This window comes from Caretta caretta, chromosome 1 (assembly GCF_965140235.1).
Source record: "Caretta caretta isolate rCarCar2 chromosome 1, rCarCar1.hap1, whole genome shotgun sequence".
Lineage (NCBI taxonomy): Eukaryota > Metazoa > Chordata > Testudines > Cheloniidae > Caretta > Caretta caretta.
Window position 1 is genome coordinate 44,292,607 of NC_134206.1, and position 17,311 is coordinate 44,309,917.

At 43.4% G+C, this 17,311-nt stretch overlaps 1 protein-coding gene across 5 annotated transcripts in view; it reads right to left on the reverse strand.

Moving 5' to 3' along the window:
• ATP8A2 (ATPase phospholipid transporting 8A2) overlaps positions 1–17,311 on the reverse strand; it is a 663,684-nt gene that overhangs the window by 152,441 nt on the left and 493,932 nt on the right. For all 5 annotated transcript variants that reach the window (XM_048846098.2, XM_048846107.2, XM_048846083.2 and 2 more), the window contains 2 exons: positions 12,632–12,693; positions 12,235–12,291 (listed from right to left, as the gene is read on the reverse strand). In XM_048846098.2, coding sequence (XP_048702055.1) covers positions 12,235–12,291; positions 12,632–12,693 — 119 coding nt within the window. The remainder of the gene's footprint in view (positions 1–12,234; positions 12,292–12,631; positions 12,694–17,311) is intronic.

Here is a 17,311-nt window from a genome sequence, read left to right on the forward strand (position 1 = left end):
ATATTGAACTTCCTGATTATGTGTTAAGAGAATCTTACTAATCCACGTTCTGAGATGTGAATGCTGATGACCTTTCTGGAGTAAAATATGATGGACCATCAGGGCATTTAACAAGGTCCTATTTTGCAGCTTGCATTCTCATGCATATGTATTTTGACAGCTTGTAGGTGGTTTAAAAAAAAATAAAAAAACAAGTAAAAATATTTAGAATACATATTGGACCAGAATTTTTAAACAAATAATTGTAATAGTATTTATATTACATTAAAATTACATATTTAATAGCATTTACATAGCTAAGTGTGTTAAAGTTGCTTTATAAAATGAACTTATTAATCTTCAAAACAGCCTGATGGGGTGATTTGGAAATATCAGTGCCTTAATATTATAGATGGCAAAATGTGAGGCAGAAAGCTGAAATGATTTATTTGCTTAGAGCATACTGTCTCCTAAAGAGGCAGCTTGTAAAAAACCAACTCATTTTATTTAAAAAAAAAAGGAGTACTTGTGGCACCTTAGAGACTAACCAATTTATTTGAGCATAAGCTTTCGTGAGCTACAGCTCACTTCATCGGATGCATACTGTGGAAACTGCAGAAGACATTATATACACAGAAACCATGAAACAATACCTCCTCCCACCCCACTCTCCTGCTGGTAACAGCTTATCTAAAGTGATCACTCTCCTTATAATGTGTATGATAATCAAGTTGGGCCATTTCCAGCACAAATCCAGGTTTTCTCACCCTCCGCCTCCCGCCCCCCACCACAAACTCACTCTCCTGCTGGTAATAGCCCATCCAAAGTGACCACTCTCTTTACAATGTGTATGAAAATCAAGGTGGGCCATTTCCAGCACAAATCCAGGTTTTCTCACCCCCCCCCCACCCCCACACACAAACTCACTCTCCTGCTGGTAATAGCTCATCCAAACTGACCACTCTCCTTACAATGTGTATGATAATCAAGGTGGGCCAATTCCAGCATAAATCCAAGTTTAACCAGAACGTCGGGGGGGGGGGGAGGAGGGGGAGGAAAAAACAAGGGGAAATAGGCTACCTTGCATAATGACTTAGCCACTCCCAGTCTCTATTCAAGCCTAAATTAACAGTATCCAATTTGCAAATCAATTCCAATTCAGCAGTTTCTCGCTGGAGTTTGGATTTGAAGTTTTTTTGTTTTAAGATAGCGACCTTCATGTCTGTAATTGCATGACCAGAGAGACTGAAGTGTTCTCCGACTGGTTTATGAATGTTATAATTCTTGACATCTGATTTGTGTCCATTTATTCTTTTACGTAGACACTGTCCAGTTTGACCAACGTACATGGCAGAGGGGCATTGCTGGCACATGATGGATATCACATTGGTGGATGTGCAGGTGAACGAGCCTCTGATAGTGTGGCTGATGTTATTAGGCCCTGTGATGGTGTCCCCTGAATAGATATGTGGGCACAGTTGGCAACGGGCTTTGTTGCAAGGATAGGTTCCTGGGTTAGTGGTTCTGTTGTGTGGTATGCGGTTGTTGGTGAGTATTTGCTTCAGGTTGGGGGGCTGTCTGTAGGCAAGGACTGGCCTGTCTCCCAAGATTTGTGAGAGTGTTGGGTCATCCTTCAGGATAGGTTGTAGATCCTTAATAATGCATTGGAGGGGTTTTAGTTGGGGGCTGAAGGTGACGGCTAGTGGCGTTCTGTTATTTTCTTTGTTAGGCCTGTCCTGTAGTAGGTAACTTCTGGGAACTCTTCTGGCTCTATCAATCTGTTTCTTCACTTCCGCAGGTGGGTATTGTAGTTGTAAGAATGCTTGATAGAGATCTTGTAGGTGTTTGTCTCTGTCTGAGGGGTTGGAGCAAATGCGGTTGTATGGCAGAGCTTGGCTGTAGACGATGGATCGTGTGGTGTGGTCAGGGTGAAAGCTGGAGGCATGTAGGTAGGAATAGCGGTCAGTAGGTTTCCGGTATAGGGTGGTGTTTCTGTGACCATTGTTTATTAGCACTGTAGTGTCCAGGTAGTGGATCTCTTGTGTGGACTGGACCAGGCTGAGGTTGATGGTGGGATGGAAATTGTTGAAATCATGGTGGAATTCCTCAAGGGCTTCTTTTCCATGGGTCCAGATGATGAAGATGTCATCAATATAGCGCAAGTAGAGTAGGGGCGTTAGGGGACGAGAGCTGAGGAAGCGTTGTTCTAAATCAGCCATAAAAATGTTGGCATACTGTGGGGCCATGCGGGTACCCATAGCAGTGCTACTGATCTGAAGGTATACATTGTCCCCAAATGTAAAATAGTTATGGGCAAGGACAAAGTCACAAAGTTCAGCCACCAGGTTTGCCGTGACATTATCAGGGATAGTGTTCTTGACGGCTTGTAGTCCATCTTTGTGTGGAATGTTGGTGTAGAGGGCTTCTACATCCATAGTGGCCAGGATGGTGTTATCAGGAAGATCACCGATGGATTGTAGTTTCCTCAGGAAGTCAGTGGTGTCTCGAAGGTAGCTGGGAGTGCTGGTAGCGTAGGGCCTGAGGAGGGAGTCTACATAGCCAGACAATCCTGCTGTCAGGGTGCCAATGACTGAGATGATGGGGCGTCCAGGATTTCCAGGTTTATGGATCTTAGGTAGTAGACAGAATATCCCAGGTCGGGGTTCCAGGGGTGTGTCTGTGCGGATTTGATCTTGTGCTTTTTCAGGAAGTTTCTTGAGCAAATGCTGTAGTTGCTTTTGGTAACTCTCAGTGGGATCATAGGGTAATGGCTTGTAGAAACTCGTTTTGGAGAGCTGCCGAGCAGCCTCTTGTTCATATTCTGACCTATTCATGATGACAACAGCACCTCCTTTGTCAGCCTTTTTGATTATGATGTGAGAGTTGTTTCTGAGGCTGTGGATGGCATTGTGTTCTGCACGGCTGAGGTTATGGGGCAAGTGATGCTGCTTTTCCACAATTTCAGCCTGTGCACGTCGGCGGAAGCAGTCTATGTAGAAGTCCAGTTTGCTGTTTCGACCTTCAGGAGGAGTCCACCTAGAATCCTTCTTTTTGTAATGTTGGTAGGGAGGCCTCTGTGGATTAGTATGTTGTTCAGAGGTATTTTGGAAATATTCCTTGAGTCGGAGACGTCGAAAATAGGATTCTAAGTCACCACAGAACTATATCATGTTCGTGGGGGTGGAGGGGCAGAAGGAGAGGCCCCGAGATAGGACAGCTTCTTCTGCTGGGCTGAGAGTATAGTTGGATAGGTTAACAATATTGCTGGGTGGGTTGAGGGAACCATTGCTGTGGCCCCTTGTAGCATGTAGTAGTTTAGAAAATTTAGTGTCCTTTTTCTTTTGTAGAGAAGCAAAGTGTGCGTTGTAAATGGCTTGTCTAGTTTCAGTAAATTCCAGCCACGAGGAAGTTTGTGTGGAAGGTTGTTTTTTTTATGAGAGTATCCAGTTCTGAGAGCTCATTCTTAATCTTTCCCTGTTTGCTGTAGAGGATGTTGATCAGGTGATTCCGCAGTTTCTTTGAGAGCGTATGGCACAAGCTGTCAGCATAGTCTGTGTGGTATGTAGATTGTAATGGATTTTTTACCTTCGGTCCTTTTGGTACGATGTCCATCTGTTTGCATTTGGAAAGGAAGTTGATGTCTGTCTGTATCTGGATGTAAGCAGTGTCAGGATGAGCTCCACCCTGACATCTGGTGGTGAGGTGTGGCAAGTTGTGGAAAAGAACTTCAGGGGCCGATCTCATTTGCATAGGCACACCCACCACGCCTGAAAATGTAACCCTTCTGCCCGTCAGAGTTGGCAGCAAGAAGGGCCGGGTTCAATATCTAGGGGATCCATTCCAATAACACAATGCAAACCGGCTCGAGCCCCCACCCAGTGACCTGGGACAAATATATACCACCCCCGCTGGGCGCCTCCAAGAGGCAATACTTCCCCTCTCGCAAGCACATAGTCTGAGTGTAGCAAAAGCCTTTTAATAACAGAGAGAAACAATGTGGCATTATGTTTGGGAAACACCACCAACAGGATTCATAACAAAACCCATGAGCAAAAACCCACCCCAAGCAAATTGGGGCATGCCCTTTTCCCTTTGGTTCTTGAGTCCAGCAACCCCAAATCACCCAAAGTCCCAAAAGTCCAATGCCCCAAAAGTCTCTGTCCCTGGTCAGGGCAGCCCCAGAGTTCGAAAGTTTATCTGCGGAGCTTTACCTCCCAACCTGGGTGGAAATGGGACGGGGGTAAGAGGCACCTTACATGATCTGAAGCTGACCGCCCCATGAACTCCTTCGCTCAGCTGCGCTCCGCTCCTCCAGCCGCCCCACAAACTCCTTCGCTCAGCTGCGCTCCGCTCTGCCAGCCGCCCCACAAACTCCTTCGCTCAGCTCCACGGCCCACAAGCAGCTCTTGCCATCCACAAACTGCTCCACCAGCCGGTCCGCAAGGCACTTCAGCCGGCCCGCCAACTGCTCCACAATATATCTTCCGGCTCCCCCACTACTTAACACAACACTCAGTGATTTCAGCTCTTAGGTGAATTCAGCTTGTAGTAGGGGAGCCCCAGTGCTGGTGCACTGTCAGCCCAAAATGAGCTCAGCAGCCTATAACTAGACTTCTAATGAAATCAAAATTAGCTCTGATATTCCACAGTGGAGAGAGGAGGAAGTGCAATTAGCATGTAAGGCCCTCACCAAGGGGCCCATGCCACCAAGTATTAGTACTTGTCCCCAACCTCTCTCCATTCACAGTTTTGGAACCCATGACCCTTGCCTAGCGAGTGCTACTTAGTTGATGGTGAATCCCTCCATCATAACAAAAGGCCACGCACAGTTCCAAGCACAGTTCCCATAATCAGGGTAATAACAATTTATTCTTCCTGCCCCAATAACAGAGACACTGGGGATCCCACAGCAGCCAAAGTGACCATTTGGGCAGCTATGGTCTCATTCTAGGCGTGGTGGGTGTGCCTATGCAAATGAGATCGGCCCCTGAAGTTCTTTTCCACAACTTGCCACACCTCACCACCAGATGTCAGGGTGGAGCTCATCCTGACACTGCTTACATGTACAAGTTTTTTCATGCAGTTGATAGATTTCCACTTCATACGGCTAAATGCAGTGACCTGTCATTTTATTTACTATTTTAAAAGTTTTTCTTACAGTTTTTAATGTTTATTTCATTTTAAATAAATGTAAATAATACAGGGGCAGCTTGTTTCTGTTGGAGCTGTGAGGAACCTGCCAACAGCTCACTATGGGCTCAATCTCACAAGATGTTAGTGTCATCATCTCCCACTGACTTTAGTTCTGATTGAGATAAGCACTTAAAACACATGCTTAGGTCCTTTCCTAAATAGGGATGGACTTAAGCACATACTTAAGTGCTCTCCTGAATCAGACACTTCCATAGTAGCTGAGGGCACTGAACACTTCCCAGCATTCGGCTCTTGTGGTGCTGCTGCAGGAATTCATATTTAAAGAAAAAATAGAATTATATGAGAAAAATACACTTCAAAAAGTCATATTTTCAGAGCAGATTACTGCTCCCTCTGAGCTGCAGCAATTTCAAGCAATAAGCCAGCAGACTCAGCACTGTTCAGATTGAAGCTTCTGCTACAAGTTGCTAGAGTCACTAAGATTAGCAGAGACAAAAATAAGCAGAGGAAGATCTATAAGGACTTTTTTTTTTGCTTTTTAATAGGTGTATTTATGTAGAATGAGGGTGAAAGAGCATCTTCCTCTCCCCTTGCTCCAACCACATTGCCCCTCTCTGCAAACACTAGATGCTTCTCTAATTCTACAACAGCTTTAAGCTCTTCAGCCTCACTTTCACCATGCTGTGATGCTGCCCCTACTTACATCTCTTCTCTCTCGTCCTCCCCATCTTTCTTCTTATGGCCATGTTAATCGCTTCTCCCAACACTTCATATGTGTCGTTTTCCAGCTTTCAGCCATATGCCTTCTTTCATGATCCCTTTGCTTGGAACAGCCTCCTACTTCCTGTATGCCATGTGCCCTCCCCCTCCTGCTTGCAATTCCTCCTTAAACACTTAATTTGGGTTGTCTCACATTGTTGATTTCACACTAAAATGAACTGGCTGATTAGTCTGATGTACATAGGTGTAAACCAGAAGTAACCGTTGAAGGTATAAAATCAATGTAAGTCAAAGGAAGTTCATGCCCATAGTGTCTCCAGTTTTCTCTTGCTGGTCTGTGTATCCTATCTGTTTATTTTCATTTGTAAGCTCTTCTGAGGTAGGAAGGTGAGTTACTATAAATGTTAGTTGTGAAGAGCCTGTGGCCATGCTATATATAAACTATGTACAACAATAAGTCATTCTGAACTGTGCCACTCTGAAGTTTTAGCTGTACATCATGGAATGACCATTGGTTAGACCATTCCCTCCACCCTGCTTACCGGATAAGTCAGAATAAGAACTGCTATGCATCTGTGTCAGTTCTATATTTAGAGCTTTCAGTTATACCTATCACATTCTCTCATGTGGCCAAGTGTATCTCTCACTCTTGAGAATAAACCTGCGTGTAACCAATCCACTTGATGATGGAGAAGAGGCTTTCAGTCTTACATTTAATACTCTTCAAGTACTACGAATGTTCTTCATGCATTGATTCCCTCACAGCTGAAACAATAAGTGTTACCAACACAAGGCCCCCAAGGAGAAGCAAATCACCACAGGGCCCAAGTCAGTGAGTGAGGAATTAGGAGGAACTTTTCTTTATATTATTTTTATATCAGAAAATCTCATGCGACTAATATATAAAAGAAAGGAGAAAAAAAACCTTGTCCTGTTGACAGGGAAGATTTTTTGCACATGCTGACATTTTATTCATAAAATTCTAGTATCAATTAACATAGGGATTTATCGACCAGTATAAGTGCCTTTTTGGCTAAATTCAGAAAGCAGGAGGGTCAGTAATTGGTGTCTTTTCAGTCACATGGGGATAATTATTCAGGGAAGAGGGATAAGAAACATCAAATTATTCTGAATGTTACAGGATTTGAAGAGGCCCCATATGTCTAGGAAGCAGATTTGGATGCATCCACTTAGAGTGTGTGTGGGGTTCATTTGTTTTTAATGAATGTTTTTACATTTTAAAATGGCACTGAACTACACATCATAAAAAAAAAATCTATGAACAAACAGCGACAAAAATAGCACTTATGTTCTTTTATATTTTTCAGATGAGGGAACGAGGTACCACATTCAAAATAATAAAATCAAATAAAATGATCCACTTTTTCATCTTCAAAATGTAGACACATTAACTAACTAATCCTCACGACTCCTCTGTGAGATATGTAAGTAAGTACTGTTACATTTTAAAGCTGGAAGGGTGGAGGCAGTGAGATTAAAGGACTTGGCAAAGTCCATTAAGGGAGTCAGTGGGGTCCTGATGGGATATGAACGCAAGAGCCCCTGGATCACATGCTTGTGCGCAGAACACAAGACCACTTCATTCCATTTATACTAGTAATACCACTGGGTTAAACCTTTATTGTTACCATGCAAATAAGAATAAATGATTTGTGAGAAACTTCACAGACATAATAGCCCCTGTTCCAAAGAGTTTGGTATAGTTAACAGTTACAAAAAGAAAGTTATTTGCAGCTGAACCATATATAACCTGCAGAGTACTCTGTGGCCTACATTTTTAACTGATTAGTGATTTTGGATGCCTTGATTCTTATGTGCCCCACTTAAGACACCTCAAACTCCTATAAGATGTCTCAAATTGGGTGCCTAAAAATTGAAGCACCCCAAAATCACTGGTCATTTTGGAAAATGTAGGTGTTAATATTTCTGAAAAAATTCTGTAAAGGAGGCATCAAGAGATAAAATCATTGGATTTCTGGGATGCTATTACCCTAGATTCTGCCACCTATGGTATGCCTACCTATTGGACAGCAAGTAATAGCCAATCATTGCTGTGAATGACTCAGGAATCTGAGGTTCAGAGAATATATATGGTTTTCAATTATCCCCACATCTAATCAATTCTGTGGTTCAGAAAATGCAACAATATTTGGAAACATAAAGAGAGCACTAGTATATAAAAAACTCCGTGGACTTGAAACATTAAGAATTGCTAAAAAAAAAAAAAAAAAAAAAAGGGTCTGGCACTGAAGTCAGTGATCAAGCCCTAATTGCCTATTGGTTACTGGACACCTTTTGTTTGGTACTGCATGTATTCCTTCCAAAGTGGCTATGTAGTGGATCAGCTAATGGAAAAGAGATTACAGGCCAAATTCACTGACTTTAATGGAGTTACTCCAAAAATGGCCATACCCAATAAATTAAATTTAGAATCACAGAATATCATATCCAGCTTCTCGTCCACTGTCACCCCTAGGTCCTTCTCTGCAGAACTGCTGCCTAGCCATTCGGTTCCTAGTCTGTAGCGGTGCATTGGATTCTTCTGTCCTCAGTGAAGGACTCTGCACTTGTCCTTGTTGAAACTCATCAGATTTCTTTTGGCCCAATCCTCCAATTTGTCTAGGGCCCTCTGGATCCTATCCCTACCCTCCAGTGTATCTACCTCTCCTCCCAGTTTAGTGTAATCTGCAAACTTGCTGAGGGTGCAATCCACACCATCCTCCAGATCATTTATGAAGATATTGAACAAAACCAGCCCCAGGACTGACCCTTGGGGCACTCCACTCGATACCGGCTGCCAACTAGACATGGAGCCATTGATCACTGCCCGTTGAGCCCGAGAATCTAGCCAGCTTTCTATCCACCTTATAATCCATTCATCCAGCCCATACTTCTTTAATTTGCTGGCAAGAATACTGTGGGAGACAGTGTCAAAAGCTTTGCTAAAGTCAAGGAACAACACGTCCACTGCTTTCCCTTCATCCACAGAGCCAGTTATCTCGTCATAGAAGGCAATTAGATTAGTCAGGCATGACTTGCCCTTGGTGAATCCATGTTGACTGTTCCTGATCACTTTCCTCTCCTCTAAGTGCTTCAGAATTGACTCCTTGAGGACCTGCTCCATGATTTTTCCAGGGACTGAGGTGAGGCTGACTGGCCTGTAGTTCCCAGGATCCTCCTTCTTCCCTTTTTTAAAGATGGGCACTACATTAGCCTTTTTCCAGTTATCCGGGACTTCCCCGGATCGCCATGAGTTTTCAAAAATAATGGACAATGGCTCCGCAATCACATCCGCCAACTCCTTTAGCACTCTCTGATGCAACGCATCCGGCCCCATGGACTTGTGCACGTCCAGCTTTTCTAAATAGTCCTGAACCACTTCTTTCTCCACAGAGGGCTGGTCACCTCCTCCCCATGCTGTGCTGCCCAGTGCAGTAGTCTGGGAGCTGACCTTGTTCGTTAAGACAGAGGTAAAAAAAGCATTGAGTACATTAGCTTTTTCCACATCCTCTGTCACTAGGTTGCCTCCCTCATTCAGTAAGGGGCCCACACTTTCCTTGACTTTCTTCTTGTTGCTAACATACCTGAAGAAACCCTTCTTGTTACTCTAACATCTCTTGCTAGCTGCAACTCCAGGTGTGATTTGGCCTTCCTTATTTCACTCCTACATGCCCGAGCAATATTTTTATACTCATCCCAGGTCATTTGTCCAATCTTCCACTTCTTGTAAGCTTCTTTTTTGTGTTTAAGATCAGCAAGGATTTCACTGTTAAGCCAAGCTGGTCGCCTGCCATATTTACTATTCTTTCGACTCATCGGGATGGTTTGTCCCTGTAACCTCAACAAAGATTCTTTAAAATAAAGCCAGCTCTCCTGGACTCCTTTCCCCCTCATCTGATTCTCCCAGGGGATCTTGCCCATCAGTTCCCTGAGGGAGTCAAAGTCTGCTTTTCTGAAGTCCAGGGTCTGCATTCTGCTGCTTTCCTTTCTTCCTTGTGTCAGGTTCCTGAACTCGACCATCTCATGGTCACTGCCTCCCAGGCTCCCATCCACTTTTGCTTCCCCTACTAGTTCTTCCCGGTTTGTGAGCAGCAGGTCAAGAAGAGCTCTGCCCCTAGTTGGGTCCTCCAGTACTTGCACCAGGAAATTGTCCCCTACAGTTTCCAAAAACTTCCTGGATTGTCTGTGCACTGCTGTATTGCTCTCCCAGCAGATATCAGGGTGATTGAAGTCTCCCATGAGAACCAGGGCGTGCGATCTAGTAACTTCTGCGAGTTGCCTGTAGAAATACTCATCCACCTCATCCCCCTGGTCTGGTGATCTATAGTAGACTCCCACCACGACATCACCCTTGCTGCTCACACTTCTTTAGAGTGTTTACAGGAGCCAGGCTAATAAAAAAATGTTTCTCTTTCCCCTCTTTCCCCTCTTTCTTTTCAAAGTTTTGAAGCCATGTCCTTGTCATTACATTACGCTTAGCGCCCTACCAAATTCACTGTCTATTTTTGTCAATTTCATGGTAGGATTTTTAAAATAGTAAATATCATGATTTCAGCTATTTAAATCAGAAATTTCATAGTGTTGTAACTGTAGGGGTCCTGACCCAAGACGGAGTTATGGAGGGGTCACAAGGTTATTGTAGGGGGCAGGGGGTAGCGGTACTGCTACCTTACTTCTGTGCTGCTTGTGGCGGGGCGCTGCCTTCAGAGCTGGATGCCCAGCCAACATAGAATCATAGAATATCAGGGTTGGAAGGGACCCCAGAAGGTCATCTAGTCCAACCCCCTGCTCAAAGCAGGACCAATTCCCAGTTAAATCATCCCAGCCAGGGCTTTGTCAAGCCTGACCTTAAAAACCTCTAAGGAAGGAGATTCTACCACCTCCCTAGGTAACGCATTCCAGTGTTTCACCACCCTCTTAGTGAAAAAGTTTTTCCTAATATCCAATCTAAACCTCCCCCACTGCAACTTGAGACCATTACTCCTCGTTCTGTCATCTGCTACCATTGAGAACAGTCTAGAGCCATCCTCTTTGGAACCCCCTTTCAGGTAGTTGAAAGCAGCTATCAAATCCCCCCTCATTCTTCTCTTCTGCAGGCTAAACAATCCCAGCTCCCTCAGCCTCTCCTCATAACTCATGTGTTCCAGACCCCTAATCATTTTTGTTGCCCTTCGCTGGACTCTCTCCAATTTATCCACATCCTTCTTGAAGTGTGGGGCCCAAAACTGGACACAGTACTCCAGATGAGGCCTCACCAATGTCGAATAGAGGGGAACGATCACGTCCCTCGATCTGCTCGCTATGCCCCTACTTATACATCCCAAAATGCCATTGGCCTTCTTGGCAACAAGGGCACACTGCTGACTCATATCCAGCTTCTCGTCCACTGTCACCCCTAGGTCCTTTTCCGCAGAACTGCTGCCTAGCCATTCGGTCCCTAGTCTGTAGCTGTGCATTGGGTTCTTCCGTCCTAAGTGCAGGACCCTGCACTTATCCTTATTGAACCTCATCAGATTTCTTTTGGCCCAATCCTCCAATTTGTCTAGGTCTTTCTGTATCCTATCCCTCCCCTCCAGCGTATCTACCACTCCTCCCAGTTTAGTATCATCCGCAAATTTGCTGAGAGTGCAATCCACACCATCCTCCAGATCATTTATGAAGATATTGAACAAAACCGGCCCCAGGACCGACCCTTGGGGTACTCCACTTGATACCGGCTGCCAACTAGACATGGAGCCATTGATCGCTACCCGTTGAGCCCGACAATCTAGCCAGCTTTCTACCCACCTTGTAGTGCATTCATCCAGCCCATACTTCCTTAACTTGCTGACAAGAATACTGTGGGAGACCGTGTCAAAAGCTTTGCTAAAGTCAACAGTCACCGCTCTCTGGCTGCTGAGCTCTGGAGACACCACAGATGTAAGGGTGGCAATACTGCGACCCCCCTAAAATAACCTTGTGACCCCCCCTGCAAATCCCCTTTGGGCAGGACCCCTAATTTGAGAAACGCTGGTCTCTCCTGTGAAATCTGTATAGTATAGGGTAAACACCTAAAAGACCAGATTTCATGGGGGGAGACCAGATTTCACGGTCTGTGATGCGTTTTTCACAGCCGTGAATTTGGTAATGTCATCTGCAGTTATCTCCTAATACAAACATACTCTATGAAGTGAAAAGCAAGGAAAACAGTGATGTAACTACAGATGAGAGAGAATTGTAATCCAGATGAAAATACACCTATACTCTCTCCACTTCAAACCTGAATAAGAAAAATTGTAAATTTCTATATTAAAATATAACATACAATATGAAGAAAGATGTGGGCAAGAAAGATACCAAAAAAGATTGAGGACCACTTACTTTAGTCCATGCTGTAGTTTCTAAACCAGCTTTCAAACAAACAGTAACCACAACATACTGTGGAAAGAAAGAAATGGAGGAAATATATTATATTCAGCATGTATATCCCACGCCTAGCTGTTTAACTTTTCCCCTTCTAAAAGTAACAATACTTTTATTTATATGCTGCCCATCCCCAAAGGCCTCTGGACACCTAACAGAACTAAAAGCATAATTTTTACACAATATTGTTCAGTAAATTTCTGAAGAAGGGAATGAAAAGGAAAAGACAAAACTTTTATACACACACACGGTCTAATTCTGATCTCACTCGTACACCTACCGATGTATACCAGTGTGACGGAAAGCAACTCTACTATTCAGCAAAATTGCTAAGATATAAATGCTAAGAACTTACTGTATAAACGATGTTTCCCACAAATAAATAGTCTGGTCCTTGGCCATTTGTGAACAATGCATCTGAAAGAGAGATAACAAAGCTTATCATATTTGATATCAGTGTATCAACAGAATGGAATAAAGGGGATATTTTCAAAGGCAAAGATTTTCAATAACGTGCTTGAAAAAATCTCTCCCAAATTTGTCTTTGTAGAGCGCCTTTCATACCCTATGCTTCTCAAAGCACTTTAAAAAAAGCAGTATGTTAGAAATTGGTAATGCAGTGTTGTGTTTATATGCTCAGAAATAGCACAGTCACAACCTTAGTTGTTAAAAACTATTTTAGTGAGAGAATGAATGTTTGCCAGGCACTAACAAACAAACTGTCTAGAAGAGCTAATGCATTTTCTGTGTCACTCTGTGCTGCATATTGATACTGCTAATATTTTTTAAATTTTGATATTCCTTTGAAGTAAACAGTTTTTAAACACAAAGTGATTTGTAGCCAAATGAGGTTGGTTTAAAAAAAAAAAAAAGGACAAGAGATTTGTAGTGGATACATGTGACGCCTAAAACATCTTAATGGGTGTTAGTGTATCAACTGACTGGCATTCAGTTTCAGACACACCCTTTCTCCTGGCAGAAAGAGTGCAGAAGGGTGAGTACAGGTTGATTTATCACCTGAAAGTGCCAAGCCTGGCAATACTTCAAGTGTCCATTTAGTCATTCTTAGCGCTTGCCAACTTTAAATAGAAGCCTATGAAAGAACACATGACAGCCACATGAATGCCAAATGGGCTCATAATTACTGAAACCTTCAAGTATTACCCAAGCATGAGCACCATTTATGTTTTCATAAGTTTCAAGATGTCTGCTAGAGAAGTATACAAGTCTTGAGTTGGAACAGACCTATGATAAAACCTTGGGCCTGATTCTATAAACTCTTATAGTATTGGCATAGTGCTTATGACCTTGAGTGGTTTCACTTTTTGAATTTATGAGCAGGACTGGACTTCATATTAGCAAACTGGGATCATTTACTGATATGACTTTAGTCTTACATTGATCATGGATCTTCATTCAAGCAGAAGCAGCAGCTCTTTTCAGCTTCCCAACAGCGTTCTGCTGATGCAGCTCTGTCCTTATCAATACTCTCAATTTTCAAACATTAACCCTTTCTTGCATAGGAGCTGTTAATCATGCCTACTTTAGTTATTCCAAATTGTAGTTAGGTGGAGAAAAGTCCATTAAAGGCCTGTTTTCACTTGTGAACTAAACAGCATTTGAACTTAGATCTTTGTAGTTAAAAAGACATTTGCAATCACCTATTGTCCAATCAGTGTAGTTACACTGACCACGCAGTTTAGATTTGCTGCTCAGTCATTACATGGAAGTGGTACTGGACACTGCTGCAAAATTGTACCTCAATGCCTCAAAGTGGCACAGCTGCCTTGTCTGACAGCGAGGATAGTGGAGTGTATTCTTCAGTATGTTCAACCATGCTATTAAGGTGTCAGACTACCAGCCTAGGGGGAGGACAGTGTCCTCCTTCTTGAGGTGGTGTGCTAGCTAAATTGAGGAAGTAAACATGCCACTGACAGCATAGCCAGTGGGTGGATGAAAAAATGGCTAAAACAACATGAATAAATGGACCCCAACTCCTCGTGTGCACCTCGATCCATTCTACGATGGTGGGGGGGAATTCAGTTGACGAGAGGCTGTTAAGAATCTCAGGGGCCAGAAAAAGGACTGCCCTCTCAGTGTGCACCTATAACTGCAGGACACTGATGAGAAGCAATTCGATCAACCATCTAATGGAGGAGAAGGCAAGGACAGCCTGCAGCATCCTTAGTCTCTGCGAAATGCGACAAAGAAAGGAGATGAAAGTGAAGTGGAGAGACAAAAGTACCATCATGCTGGGAAAAGGAGAAAGCGCGAGAACCATTGGAGGAACTGGCTTCATCACCAACAAGGAATGGTCTTCAAAAATAATCTCCTGCAAGTTCAAGCCATCGTGCACTGGAGTGCTACACCTCCAACTGAACAAGAACAGCACCCTCAAGGTTATTCAGATTTGTGCTCCCACAAGCACAAGCAAAGATGACTATGTGGAAGAATTCTATCAGGAGCTGGAGGAAACCCTCGCTCAAAAATCCACATATACGAATGTGAAGGGAGATTTCAGTGCCAAAGTTGGAAGAGGGAAAGAAGGTGAAAAGTTCATTGGAAGGTATGGCACTGGTGAACAGAATTCATGAGAGCAACCGGCAACTCTGGTGGAGATAAAAGAAATGTTCATTGTTAACACCTGGTTTATGAAGAAGGCCAAGAGGAGGTGAACATGGATTGCGCCCAATGTGAAGGAGAAGACTGACTATATTCTGATCAATAAGCAGCGCATTGTACAAGACATCTCAGTAGTATCATCATTTATCACCGGTAGTGACAATCACTTGCTCAGAGCACAGCTCAACTTCAACGAAAAGGTGGAGAAGAAAGCACTACAGATGGCAAATCAGAGACAGTGGCCAAAAATATTTGACAAGGCAATCTTTAAAACGAACATTTCCAAGGAAGACTGGAGTTTTATAGATAACTGCAATGAGGCTTACAAAAACTTCACTGATAAATTGAGGCAATGCGTGAAATTAGCCGAGAAAGAAAGACTGAAAAGAGCGAAGGGAAGAATCTCAGAGGAAATGCGGAACTTGCTAGAGAAGCGGAGGAATATGAAGCGAAATGATGGTGATGGAAGATTTTATTGTGAAAAGACATGGCTACACATGGAGAAGGAAGGCCAGGATACGAGAAGAATGGAAGATGTGTTGTGACTGGTGCAATCTATACAAGGGCTGAAGAACCGATCGAGCAAGGTGATCAAGGTGAAGGTACTGGACAAATGACGGGGGTCAGAACTGTAACTTACTTTTCCCCCTCTGAATCCTTTAGCCTAGGCCTTGCCAATTTGGCATCCCTGGCTACTGAGAGAGATAAAAGTTATTTATTGAAAGTGTTGTGTGATTTAAAACTGCTTCCTAGCCAGTACGGATAGGAGCTTGTTTGGTTTCTTGTCATAGGACTCTGTAATCACCTTATCTTTTCTTACTGAAGACAGTGGTCCTGATCTCCATTGGCTTTTGCCTTGTGTAGTCCTCGACACCAGTGTAAGCTGGGTGTAAAATGTTACCAAATCAGAATGGGAGGACTAACTACACTTTGTTCTACCTTTGCACTGGGGTTAAGGAAAACAAAGCTGAAGAGCAATGAAGAATCAGGCCTATTATCTCCAGAGCATCTTACCGATGCCAAGAGAGGCTTACTTTAGTGTCTGCTGTTTAGGTTTATAGTGGAATTTGTCTTTGTGTGGCCATATTGGTTGTCACAGATCGAATGTAATCTGGCCTAGTTACTCTGATTATATGCTACTTATCGTACAGTGTCATGGGAAACACTTAAATTCAGATTATCTATGTAATTTTCAATGTAATTACTAGATTTTTTAAAAAATATTCTAACATTATACTGCATTTCATGACCTCACTCTTTGGGAACCCAGTGGCCCTGCAAAGAAAGAACTTTCTGTTAATAAGAAAGAATCTGAAGATATGCAGAAAACATCTATCTTTAGGGCTATACAAGTGCCCATTCACTGAACATACGCAGTCTTTATCCTAAGGAACTCAAGTGGGTAAAGAACATCCCAGTGTGAATGAAACATTGTCTGAAGCTTTAAAAACACTTTTTACTCCAACATAAAGAAAGTTGAAAACTTTATATTCACCTCTCCTTGGAGAATAAAAGGAACTGTCTACACTCACAGTTAGCATAACTTTTCAGAAATGAAATTAATATTGGAGAAGGAGCATCCTAATCTATTTCATTTGTTGACACCTAAAAGGGCACTTTAAGATAATAGTTAGGGACAGATCAAGAAGTGAAGGAAAAAATATAAACAAACAAAAGTTTCTTAATTGTAACCTCTGGACAGATCAACCTAAAACAGAATTTAGAGAGGAGCTGTTTAATTTAACCCAATAATAACACTGGTTGTAATGCATGATAAGATATGAGTAGTCCTATTTCTTGAGTCAGGTAGATAGACTGAAAGGGTTTGTCCTGTCCATGTATACTCCTGAGGGCATTCTGTGCCCAAAAATTAAAAATATTGTGCACAATATTGCAAAATTCTCCAAAATTTATTGGTCATATAAATGTGGAGGCTCCAGCATGGCATTGGGGAGCACAGGCCACTGGCTACACAGAGGTGGGAGATCACTGTGCAGCTCCCCCCGGGACACAAACTCAGCAGTAAGATTGCACCCAACCCTAACAGTGCAAGGACCGGGCCTGCCCAAAAACACCCCAGGGGCCCTGCCCTCAGTGCCTGGTGCAGCAGTGTGGGCAGGCAGGCTCAGCAAGGCAGGATCCAAGTGTGGAGGGGCTTAGCGTGGGGGGATCCAGGTGTGAGTTGAGAGGGCACTGTGTGAGGCAATCTGGGTGCAGGCAGCTCAGTAGGGGATCTGTGGGGGGTGGATCTGGATGCACAGGGGCTTGTTGCGGGGTTCTGGGTGCAATGGTAATGGGACTCTGAAGGGGGGGCCAGTGAAGGTAGTTGGGGCTCAGTGAGGGTGGGATCTGGGTGTGGGAGGGAGAGAGCTCAGCAGGAGAGTCTGGGTGTGGTATGCTCAGTGGGGGGGGT